The 12,621-nt window shown below is 49.5% G+C and overlaps 1 protein-coding gene across 3 annotated transcripts; it reads left to right on the forward strand.

Annotated features, from left to right (window-relative positions):
- The first annotated feature begins 813 nt into the window (after positions 1 to 813).
- BMI1 (BMI1 proto-oncogene, polycomb ring finger) lies at positions 814 to 12,143 on the forward strand. Of its 3 annotated transcripts, none has more exons than XM_071805219.1 (10): positions 814 to 836; positions 6,928 to 7,061; positions 7,471 to 7,567; positions 8,260 to 8,315; positions 8,403 to 8,453; positions 8,710 to 8,818; positions 8,909 to 8,954; positions 9,497 to 9,595; positions 10,048 to 10,128; positions 10,214 to 12,143. In XM_071805219.1, exons 2-10 carry the CDS (start codon positions 6,950 to 6,952, stop codon positions 10,541 to 10,543), a joined length of 981 nt encoding a protein of 326 aa, XP_071661320.1. In that variant the 5' UTR covers positions 814 to 836; positions 6,928 to 6,949; the 3' UTR covers positions 10,544 to 12,143. The 3 variants fall into 3 exon arrangements, with proteins under 3 accessions (XP_071661320.1, XP_065687390.1, XP_065687391.1); XM_065831318.2 differs by lacking the exon at positions 814 to 836 and adding an exon at positions 1,302 to 1,946; XM_065831319.2 differs by lacking the exon at positions 814 to 836 and adding an exon at positions 6,232 to 6,440.
- Positions 12,144 to 12,621: the final 478 nt, after the last annotated feature.

Below are 12,621 nucleotides of genomic sequence, written 5' to 3' on the forward strand. Positions count from 1 at the left end.
AATCCCTTCCTCCGGTGCCGCGGCTACGGCGCGTTTGCTAAATTGCCCACCGCGCTTTGTTATTTCCCTCCAACTGATCTTACATCTTCTGTAAGAGTAAAGGTCGGTCCCCGGCGCGGGAGGCAAGGAGGACTTCAATGGCATTTTATGGAGCCGGGAGTCCGCGGGGCTGAGCGGAGCCTGATGTCGGCTCCGGCTCGACGGCGTCTCCCCACTCGCGGTGCCGCTCCGCGCCCGGCAGCGGGGCCGCTTCTCTCCCGTTCCACCAGGGCCGCCCCGGCTCCGGTGGCCGCCGCGGAGCCCGCCCGCACCTGCGGTGGAAGCGCGCCGGCAGACGGGCCCTCGCCGCGGCGCCCGGCGCGAAGCGGCGTTCTTCCTTCCCCGCTCCTCCGGGCTGCGGGCGGCGTCTTCTTCTCGGCGGTGGCGAGCGCCCGCGAGGGTTTCCCCGCTTCCCTCCCTCCAACTGCGGCGACAGTGCCCGGCACCGCTCGTCCCCCTCGCGGGGCGGGGGACACCTCGGGTGTCCATGACACCCGCTCCCGCCGCCGCTCGGGGGCCGCCGCTCCGGGCGGGAAAGCGTCGGCGCGGCCCCCGAGGGGACGTGTCGTCCCGACGCCGGCGGCGCCGCGCAGCCCCGAGCGGGACGAGGGGCGCGTGGTGCGGCCGCGTGCGGGCGGAGGGCAGCGAGCACGAGGTAGCGGGGGCGCGAGGCCGCAGCGTGGTCCCTCGCGGGGTTCGCTTCGTGGCGGGACGGGGCGGCCGCGGGTGGGAGCGCGCAACAAGTGCGAGGACGGAGGCGAGGACTGCGAGGGACGGGCGGCGTGTGGGGCCAGCGGGTATGCGAGTGTGGGGGGGTGCGCCGTGGGGAGGGTGGACGGGCAGCGCCGAGCAGGGCGGGGGACGCACGTCGCGGGGTGGTCGGGGGCGGGCGGGGGGAAGGCAGGCGTTGTTCGGGACGGGGGCCGAGCGGGGGTGTTTGGAGGGGAGCCGGGGCGGCGAGGGCGCGGGCGGAAAGTGGGGAACGGAGGGACAGAACGGGAGCGGCGGCGCGGGCGGAGGGAGGGGAGGAGGGATCGGGCTCCTGCGGGCGGGAGCCGCGGAGCAGGGCCGGGGGTCGGGGCGGGCGGGCGGCGCGGCGAGGAAAAGGAGGCATCGGCGGCGCGCGGGCGAGCGCGTGCAGGGCCGGGGGGAGGGGAGGGAGAGAAAGAGGGGAGGGGGCGGCGGGCGGGGGAGGGGAGCGGGAGGGAGGCGGAGGGGGAAGGAGGAGGAGGAGGAGGAGGAGGCGGCCGGGTTGCGGGATTGGGTCACGGGGAGGCTGCCGGGCCCCGGCGGCAGCGCCGCTAATTCCCAGGCCGCCCTTAAGGAATGAGGCGCCCCACGTGACGCTGGCGGGGCGGGCGAACTCCGAGCCATTTTGGGGACGGTGTCAGTTTCCACTGTGTGCCTTCAGCGTTGCATTCTTCCCTCCTCCGCCCTCCTCCCGCCCGCCCGCCCGCCCTCCTTCCCTCCCCGGGTCCCCGCCACCAACTATGAAATAACAACAACAATAATACTCGTAATAATAATAATAATAAAAAAGGAACGCGAGCGAGGCCGCGAGGCGGAGCGGGGGGCACAGGGAGAGACAATGGGCTGGTGGAGAGAGGACCCATCCGGACCGGGGAGACTTTGCGCTCCCAGCGCCTGAGCCGCCCGGGCGGCGAACTCGGAGGGAGAGCGAGGGAGCGAGAAGGGCCGGTGGACGAGAGGAGAAAACCCGGGTGTTTTGTAACTAAAATGAGCGGAGCGCAGCGGCGGCGGCGGCAATAAGCTTATTGCAATTGACAGCGTCTGCAGTTCATTTCAAGATGGCCGCTTGGCTCACATTCATTTTCTGCTGAACGACTTTTAACTTTCATTGTCTTTTTTGGCCGCTCCGATCATCGCCAACCGGCTCCGTTTTCCGGGTACGTATGAAGCGAGGTGTCGCCCTACCAAGGGCGGGGGGCGAAGGGGGCTCGGCGGCGGTTTTCGGCTGGTTTGGGGGCTGCAAAGGGGAGCCTAGGTGTCCCCCGAGCTCTCCGTATGGGAAAAGCGCTGACAGGCTGCTCCAGCCACACACACGCACATATAGACACGCAGCAGCAGCCTGTGCACTCGCTCGCGTTACGCACCCACATTTGCAAATTTTAGTTCCTTTCTTTCTCTAAACGCCCCCTAAAACCTTTTTGTGCACATGGCCCCCGAGGAGAATATTTATATTTCCAGACCCTGCTGCCAACCCGGCCTGAGCGCCCTTTGTTTAAAGGCAGATTTTGATTAAACAGGGACGTTCGTGAAATCTGGAGCTGCCTGGGTCAAGTGATTTCAGCTCTCCCCGAAAGAAATGTGTCTGGGGGAGGTTAAAATGTCAGATAGCGCACCCATTTTATAGAGATAGAGCCAGTGGGGGGTAGCGATCCTCCTGGAGGGGTTGTTAGGCGTCGGGGCACCCAGCAGAAAATGTTATTAACTTAAGTTGGACAAGTACTTGTGTGAAATTGGATGGGTGGTAAGATGGCGGTTCCCAGTTGTTTCCAATGCCTCCTCTTACATTTCTGGTCTAAATGCTGAAGTTCGGGGCTTTGTGCCTGCTGGGAGAGGAAAGGGGTTGCCAGCACCGAGAAGTAACTTTCTGGGGGGGTAAAGATAGCATTCTGGCTGCGATCTTGGGGAGCTGGGGCGTGCGGTTTGCTGCAGTCTTTGGAGCAAAGGTGATGTGTCTGTGGGACGCAGGGCGGTTTTTTAATTTCTTTTCTCTGTGTTTTTTTTTTTTCCTCTTTTCTCTCGAGCCCGGGAGGAGTAAATTTACATGAATCCCTTTGTCACATCTTAAAGATGTCACGAGTGGGCTTCTCGTGCTGCTGATGGGCAGCACTGGAAAGTTGCTGGTGTATGTTTTTGTGGTTGTGTGGCCTTGGCAATATACAGTGCGGCGTATTTATCTGTGTTTACTGTAAATGTTTGCAAATAATCAGGTAAAAATAAGTAGAAAAATGGCATTTCTGTAAAAGTGAGATAGTCACTTTTCAGCCTCTAGAAACTTTGATTCACTCCTCCAGTCTCCAGAAAAGTTGAGAAAAACCTGGATGCATGTGCTCATTAGCAAGCTTGGCGTTTAAAAGATTTTTTTGCGTTGTCTGTAGTGGTCAGAGCAATTAATTTTATGGGACTGTCTCAAGGTCCAGGGAGATTCTGGAAATACAGTCCAGTAAAACTCCTTTGAATGACTCTATAGTGCGTCCTGGATACTGAGACAGACTTGTGTTGCAGTTTGCCAGGGATACGGAGGCTTGACCTACCTGGTCGCTTAGGTAGTACAAAATAAACATTTTAGTGCATTTTTGAAAGTAGCCGGATCTTGTCCTTTATCTCGTTCCAGGGAGGCGATTTAAGGGATTGGGGTCCTTTTGCACTCTGTTGCCAATATTCAGGTCTTCCCTCGTTGCAGCGAGCTGCGCAGAGATATTTGAGCTCCGTGTGCCCTCTCGGAAAGAAGCCCCGTCCCTCCTTTAAAATATATGTGACCATTTTTAAGCGAAAGAGTAATCACAGGCTCGATACTAAAAGTGGCTCTGACTGATAATGGGTGAAGATGTACAATGACGGCTTCTTTATTCCTGATGAGAGAGTTTTCTGAGAGGAGATTGGTGCAAAGTACACAGACCTATCCAAGCGATGCTTCTATTTTTTATGTGTGTATTTTCTGTTGGAGACCTGTCGAGCAAGGTTTGATAGATCATTGCCTTTATAGATTTTTAATAATGTGGCTGATTCTTGGGAGATGACACTTCTGTTTTTCTTCATTTTGACATAACCTGTTTAAGGCCTCTAAATAATCAGTCGACTGGCATTGTTTACTTCTAGTGAGTATTATCTTTGTATATTTTGTATTTGGTTATTCTGTGTGTCAGTGTGTAAATATATATTGTCCTGGTTAAGAGGCTGTTGGTATTGCCTGTGTGAAGTGTTGGTATTCGCTGTGCTATCAGTACGAGCAGGAAAAAAAATCTGAAAGAGTTTCCCTCGTACCAAAATATCAAGCTCAGGTTGCTGAAGTAAAATGTGCTGCGTTCGTGTTAGGTACTCGCAGGCACAGACACGCGTGTGCGTGTGCCTGTCCGGGTGTTTTTTGGGGGAGAAGTTAGACACCAGGTTCAGCTCGCTGGAGAAAATAACTGATTTCAAAGATAGCTCATAGCACGTTGAAAATGTGCTAACTTTGGGCAATAAATAATCCGCGTTTAGGGGTTGCTTCGACAAAACAGGTTTCACGGTTGAATTTAATCCCCCTCCATTTAGGAAGGGGCTACGCCTGCGTGAAATAAACGCGTTAAGGTCTTGAAAGGTTTGTCCCAGTCTGGCAGGGCTGGGAAGGAATTCTCGGTCAGCCGACTTGCCTGACCTCGGCACTGCTGGGTTTTTTGGTTCAGATTTTTATGAATTATAAGGTAGTGACTTGAACAAATAAAACACAGAACCGTGAAGGCAGCCTGCCCATGTTTAAGTACCTAAAGGGACCCCAGAGTCGCCGGCTTCAGGGCACTGGACTCTTCAGAGAGGAGTGCACAAGCCCAGACTCTGCTTTTTCTGGGAAAAGCAAACCCTCGGTATCAGTTTAAAAGTAAGAAGCGGAAGATCAGGGACCCTGGAAGCGACATTTAAACCATAGTACAATGCAGCGGGGGTCTCGCTTTCTCGCACGGGGGTAGGAATAGATTTTGGGGCATGGTCTGGCTTGATGCTTCTTGCACTTTAGTTTTCTGTGTGGTGCCTGGCTGCGGTTTGATGCTGGGGGTATTATCTGCTGCTCACTCGAGGATTCTCCTGCAGCAGCAAGAGAGGTTTCCTGGCTGGGGTCGTTCGCTGGCGCTGTGCACACTTCTTGGGCAATATTGCACCCCTGTCCTGGCCGGTTTGGCCGAAATGCAAAACTTTTAGAAAGCTTGGTGTGTTGTCTTTTTTTTTTTTTTTTTCCCCGCTGCTCTAACATCGAAATTTGCGGGTGACTGGAGAGAACCTCGTGTCTTGAGACTTCTCCAGCTCGCACGGTGCTGCAGTGAGAGGAGGCTCGCAAGCTCTGCCTCGGCAAGAGTGGGGACCAAGGGCAGGAGCTGGTGTGCTGGAAGCACTGACATGGGGAAATTAGTAGCTTGCATTGGAGTACCGTTGTTACATTACATTTTTCAGGATCTGGTTGGCATAAAATAATTTAGTCTGCACTTGACGTGGCTGACAGGTTTTTCTCCTGGTGTAACTTCCCCCTTACCTCTTATTCCCTCTCATTTTAAATAGCATGTATGCATCTAACGTTGGTGCTAGTGCATCCGATGGGACTTTATAGGTTTCAGACTGTGAAAATGACATTTGTTTTTCACTCTTGTCGCTGCATTGTGTTGACAAGGTGTTGATTTAGCTTTAGGAATGATCTGGTCACATGGTCCTTCGCATGTTGTCACTAATGTACCGTTCAAAGTCGGTTTGGGCTTTTTCCTCCGCTTCGGCAGGCTTTATTACTGAAAAGGGGGTTGGTTTAAGGATGCCGAGACTTTTTTTCTCCCGTCCAGACACCTTACTCTGGTGTTGCAAATCTTTTTCCACCTCTTGAAAAACTTTGCACCGCGCTCGCTTCGTCCGCGGGAGGCTTTTCAAACGAGAGTCAAAAGAGGGTGGGAAGGAAAGAAAGAGAAAAAGAGGAGGGGAAAAAGGAAGGATGGAGAGAAAGGAGGAAAGAGGAGAAGGGGGGAGAGGGCATGCCGGCGGCGCGGAGCGGGAGCCGAGGCTCGGCACCGCGCCGGCGGTGTGGGGAGCTCGGTCCCCGGGAGCCCGACTCGGCGGAGGGAGTGAGCGGAGGGGGAGAGGAGCGATCTCAGACCAGCTCCTCACACCGAGTCGACGTGGAGAGAGGCCCCTGAGAGGATCCGAAATGGCCGAGGCTCGGGAGGAGCCTCTGACGCTCGGCTCCGCCGGGCTGAGACCCCAAAGCCCGGCTCAGCCCCGCGCCCGGAGCCGCCCCCACCGCCCGGGCTGCCTCGCACCGCGCCCCGACAACCCTGCGGGCTGCGGCACCCCGACCCCGCCCGGGCCGCCCCCCCTCTTCCCGCCCTACCCCTCCCCGCTTTTCTCCTCCCCTCGCAAGCGGGCTCCCAGACCCCCACGGGCTCCTCCACCCCCTCCGCCAGCCCCCGGGCCCCGAGTCCCACCCCCTGGCCCGGCTCGGCTCGGCCCGGCCCCCGGCCGCCCCCCCGCCCGGCTCTCGTGTGTTCCCAGCGGTGGCAGGATGCCAAGTGTAAGTGTAAGTTGCTATAGCAACCCCCTCGGAGAGCGGAGCAGATCCGGATCGGCACCGAGCAGCAGCGGCAGCCGCCCGGACCCCCTTGGCGGGCCGGCCCCGCCGCCCTGGTGCCCGGCCCCGCTCCGAGGTGCGTGTCCCCCCCCGTCCCTCCCCGCGCCGCCCCTCCCCGCTCTCCGGAAATGCCAAGGCAGCCGCACCGGGAGGCGCTGGTTCCCCTTTGTGCTGCTCGCCAGCAGCCCGGTGCCTGGCCGTCCCCCCCCGGAGCTCCCCTCCGCATCGCCGCCGAGCCGCCTGGGGAGCCCGAGCCGCCCGGTGCCCCGCCGCGCCGCAGGGAGAGTCCGTGCCCGCCGGGGAGCGGCGCGGTGGGTGCCGCGGAGCGACCGCGCCTCCGCGGGGCTGCGCCCGGGGCGGTGCGGGGCCGCCCCTCCAACCCCGGGACCGGCCCTCGCCCGCCACCCGGCCTCGCGCCGCCGCCTTCCGCGCTTTATCTTCCCCTGCGCCGGGGGACGCGACTGCACGGGGGAAGGGGACGCGCTGGATCTCGGCACCTGGGACGACGCCGCCGCGCTCGTCCCCGCTGATCGGTCCTGTGTGGGTGTGTGTGTGTCTTTCAGAGCCGCCCCTCGCCACGCCAAAATGCACCGAACAACCAGAATCAAAATAACCGAGCTAAACCCCCATCTCATGTGCGTGCTCTGCGGCGGGTACTTCATTGATGCAACAACCATCATAGAGTGCCTCCACTCCTGTAAGTACTGTCGGGCTCTCCGCGATCTTCCCCCGCCGCTTCCCACCTTTCCCGACATCCCGGGAACACACACACAAAAAAACCCTCCCCAAGCGCAAATCCCCCGAGGTGCTCGGCACCGCTGTCCCTCCGCCTCCCCGACGGGCTGGGAAATAGGTGCCCCGGCTGCGGTGCAGTTTTTCTGGCGATTGCCCTGCGGTCTTTGTTAAAGTAATAATATATGTTCTCTAAGCGTCTCCTTTTCATGGTAATTGCAGCTTATTTGAGTATTTGTTTAGCTTAAGCAGCGCGATGCTGACAATGGACGATTTGCTGTAGCTTGCATAGTTTAGAAAATCGCACCTCTATCTATGCATATCTGACGGTCACCTACGACCATCACTAAAAGACTTTCGTATTTGACTTACAGTCTGTAAGACCTGTATCGTGCGTTACTTGGAGACCAGCAAGTATTGTCCTATCTGTGATGTCCAAGTTCACAAAACTCGGCCGCTTTTGAATATAAGGTAGGAGAAAGAAGCAATGTGCGCCCTCCATCTCCTATTTTACTTTATATGGGGAGACCAGCAGTAGTCGTGTGGATGTTATCTCTTCATCTGTGATTTAAATGTGAAAGGACTTGTCAGTTTACAAGCTAACTCATGTGTGTGCTCTGTCTTTGGAGTTTTGTCATTGATTGAAATTGAAGATTTCTCTGGATGTGAGACAGAAAGTTTTTGTTGGTCTTTTTTTTGCATATGACAACCTTTGATGCTGCCTCTTTCCTCTCTCCCATTCTCATGTACCATCCCGACAGTTTTTACCTCCACTTTCTATTTCTCCCAGCCATGCTTCACTCCAGCCATAGCTTCTAATGATGAAAGCTCTTGCTGAAGCTTTCCAGGCTAAAAGGCAAAAACCTTCAAAACATGCCTCTCTTTTCAGATTTTTTTTTTGTCTCTGTTTTCTGGGGCTTTCTTTGGTCCGAGATAATTATTTTTGAGTTGTAGTGGCACAGATGAGTTTTGGTTTATAGCAGTATTTAAGAGCAGTGGTAGTTTGATTACATGGTCTTGCAAGTTAACTTTTTATGACTAGCCTCCTACTTTGTAGAAGATGCCTCATTGTTGTGAAAGATTATAAATGAGGAGCTGCCACTTAGATTAAAATACTGCTTCATCAGCTTAATTTTATGTTTTGGGGTTGTTCTTTTTTTCAGGTCAGATAAAACTCTCCAAGATATTGTATACAAGCTAGTACCAGGCCTTTTCAAAAGTAAGTAGTTAAACTGGGTTTTTCTTAAGAGCAGAAAAGCAGTTACAGAGTACATACTAAAAGAAAAATATGTGCTTTTCCATCTAGATGAAATGAAAAGAAGAAGGGATTTTTATGCTGCTCATCCGTCGGCTGATGGTAAAAGATTCTCATTCGCAACTTTAACAAATGTAGTATTGACCTAGATGCTTTGCTGTTTAACTTTCAAATTATGTATTACCATGACAGAATTTAAGAATTAAATTTAGCATAGTAAAAGTTTATTGGTTTAACAGTTAGGTAGCTTTAATTCATAATCTTACTATGGAGATTTTTTTTTTTCGTGTTACTGAGAATTGCCATTCTTCCTGATTTGAATTTCAAAATGTAAATTATTGTGGAAATTTCTGCGCAGCTGCCAATGGCTCTAATGAAGACAGGGGAGAAGTGGCTGACGAAGACAAAAGAATTATAACAGACGACGAGATAATAAGCTTATCCATTGAATTCTTTGACCAGAATAGGCAAGTTCCAGAATGGCAATATTTTATGTTTACCTGACCAATAGCAGCTGTATTTATTATTTGTCGTAATTGTTTCATTTCTTCTCACAGACTGGAACGAAAAGGAAATAAGGAGAAAGAAAAATCAAAGGAAGAGGTAAATAACTTTCCCTTACTCTAGAGGAAACATAACACACATGAACATCTTTGGGGCAGATTTGTAGCTGAAGAAGATATATAGGTGTGTGTGTCTAGAACAAAAGAAGCAAACCTCTTATCATGGCGCAAAATACAGAAGAGGTCAAATATCTTCATACAGCTGTATATGTATACAGTTTTTAAAATAAAAAATACCTGCAGTGTTACTTTTAAAGTGGAATCTGATTGTTTGGTCAGATTCTGCAATAAATTATTTATTAATTAAAAAAATCAGTATGTAATACATAAATATTCTAAAAAGGGTTTTACTATGATATAAAAATCTTGATGTATAAAATCAGTTGCATTTTTTACTACTTATTCTAGAACTGTAATTTACCACTTGTTTCTGCTGTTCCCTATAAAGTAGCAGAAATTTATATATTATAATTACTCATTTAATAAAGTGTATTTAAAAATATATATAAAATATTAGAGTACCACTTCAGTGGGAGTAATTGCTTGTTCTCTGTAGACTGATTTTCTTTACTATTCCATCAGGTGAATGACAAAAGATATTTACGCTGCCCAGCAGCAATGACAGTGATGCATCTAAGAAAGTTCCTGCGAAGTAAAATGGATATACCTAACACTTTCCAGGTACTTACAGGGAAACAGTGATTTTTTGGTTTGTTTGTTTGTTTGTTTGTTTTTCTTAAAATCAGTCTTGTTATTTTAAGCCTGTTCGTGCTGGTTAGCACTCATTTTCTCATTACAGCCAACTCCAGCAAATGATAACTACCAGGTATTTCTGGTGTGTACAATAAGTTGATGGGATTATGAATGGTTTTTAAAATATCTATCCACAGAGCTTGGTGGCAGTCTGTAATTTTTTTAATGCTTTATGTATCGAGGTATCAATAAAGTTGCTCCTTAACATATTTAAATATATCTAATAGATATGAGAATTCCCTACTCCCTTCTACTTGTGATATAGCATTTTTTCAATTTTCTGTTATCTATGGCAGCGGAGTTACTTTCACCTCAGAGCAAACGTGTGTAGTGGTAAATGTCTGGATGCTCTTTAATGCAATGATGCATATCTTGAACAGATCGATGTGATGTATGAAGAGGAACCTCTGAAGGACTACTATACCCTCATGGACATTGCCTACATCTATACCTGGAGGCGGGTGAGTATGGCTGGCGTGTCCCCCATGGGCGTGTGGGTCATTGCCCCAGCAGGGCACTTACTGGGGTCTCCCCTTTGCCTTGCAGAACGGGCCTCTCCCCCTGAAATACCGGGTCAGACCTACTTGCAAGAGGATGAAGATCAGTCACCAGAGGGAAGGCTTGAATAACAGCGGGGAGCTGGAAAGTGACTCTGGGAGCGACAAGGCGAGCAGCCCGGCAGGAGGCATCCCCTCCACCTCCTCCTGTTTGCCCAGCCCCAGCACACCGGTCCAGTCTCCTCACCCCCAGTTCCCTCACATCTCCAGCACCATGAATGGCACCAGCAGCAGCCCCAGCAGTAACCATCAGTCCTCCTTTACCAACAGAGCACGGAAAACATCGATAAATGGCTCCTCGGCCACTTCATCTGGTTGATGCGCCAACCAGGCTACCGCCCCTGCCCCTCCTTTATATAGATCTCTCCATGCCGTTACAGCTTTATAGATGCTAATCCATGTGACTATCGTCCAAATTGCTTTCTTTTGTAGTGACACTGAACTTGGCTATAAAAGGCGGACTAGGTGACATTCAGGATGGACGTTAATGGAAACGCAAGATTGAAATGTAAATTGTTTTCAGAGGACTGGGAAGCAAACAAAAGTTACACCTTCACCTGTTCTGAGTAATGTGGAGTTGTTTCCGTTCCCACCATCTGGACCTGGGAGTATGCAGAAATCAATACAAATCCTGGGAAGTAGTTTGTTAATCCAGACTAACTCCTCCATTGCGTTCTCTTCGATTGTTATTGTTCTTATGCTGTTTTGTGAACCTGTAGAAAGCAAGTGCTTTTTCATCTTGAAATCCAACAAAATTGAAAAAATATGCATAGAATAATGCATATATGTAGCCATGTCACTGTGAATAACAATTTTTGCGTATTAGCCATTTTGATTCTTATGTTGCATCTTTTACTTCTCTGTTGCTGCGCAGAACCGATCAAAAGAAAAGTAAACTTCAGTTTTACAATCTGTATGCCTAAAAGCGGGTATTACCGTTTTATTTACTGACTTGTTTAAATGATTCGCTTTTGTAAGAATCAGATGGCATTATGCTTATTGTACAATGCCATATTGGTATATGACATAACAGGAAACAGTATTGTATGATATATTTATAAATACTATAAAGAAAATATTGTGTTTCATGCACTCATGATATGGTTGTTAAATTTCTAAACTGGTTCGACCCTTGCAGATGCCGCCTGTTTGAGCTTTGCTCATACTGCAAGAAACACTGCGTGTGAGAGCTACAGTATTGGGAAAGCACATTCAAGTCTCTGATAACCTGGAGGCAATTGGCAATCTTAAAAGGATTTTACTGGCTTTGTCTTTTTTTTTTTCTGAGTGATATATTTTTACTTTACCGAATGTTGAAGTGATGCAGTGAAGAAAAAAAGAAAAAGGGACATGGAAGCCTATGACCTGTTTGATTACCTTTTTATTATTTGGTGCGGTGGGACTGTGTTTTTAAAAGCACATGGAATCATTATAGAAGCCATAAACTTTTTGGTATAAATTTTAAGGAACCAGCAAGTTGCTGGATGAAGGCATTTTATCTAAATTTGTTTTAATATATATATGTGTATGGTACAGTACTAACTTCATTAAAATTTAACAGGTACTTTAATATTTCCAATAAATTGTGGAGAATGCCTCCTCTTTAATGGCCTGCAAATAGGTGCATTTTATTAGAGGCTTCTAAGGGTATTATTTTTTCAGTAGAAGGAACTTTTCCACCATAAAAGTATGAACAGCCCAGAACACTTTTCAGTTTGTGCTTTGCTTTGGTCGAACTTTGTGTGTTCATCACCCATCAGTTATACATTTGTGAGGGTGTTTATTCTATATGGATATTGTTTCATGTTTGTACGGGAAAATTGTAGTTAAACATTTCATTGTCTCCAGTCTGCAAAAGAAGCACAATTCTATTGCTTTGTCTTGCTTATAGTCATTAAATCATTACTTTTGCATATAAATTGCTGTTATTTGTCCTGCTTGTTTTTATAGACCAGGTGACTGCAAATCCTCCACAAGGTTATTGCTTATTGATGTATAATGTCTTGTTAAACAAGAGTTGATATTTTCTTCCTGTAGTAAACATGTACAGTTCAATTTCAACAGTTAAAACTTCAGTTTTATATACACGAATAACTTCCATTTATAGCTGATCAAATAAATAAATAAAAGGGATAATTCATTGAAAAATAGCAAATGACCTCTGTTGATAATGTGGTGTTGAAGGACAAACATTTGTTCCCATTGGAAGTCTTTCTGAGTGTGCAAAAGATTTCAGTGAACAGAACAGTATAGTACTAAAATAACAAGAACAAAGCCTAGAAATCGCAATGATTTGGTTTGGTTGCCTACCTCGAAAACAGTTCCTGTCTTTATTTGACCCCGAATTATTCTTGAAAATAAACAAATGGTGTATTCTTACATCCCGGTCAGCCACAG

This window comes from Patagioenas fasciata, chromosome 2 (assembly GCF_037038585.1).
Source record: "Patagioenas fasciata isolate bPatFas1 chromosome 2, bPatFas1.hap1, whole genome shotgun sequence".
Taxonomy (NCBI): Eukaryota; Metazoa; Chordata; class Aves; order Columbiformes; family Columbidae; genus Patagioenas; species Patagioenas fasciata.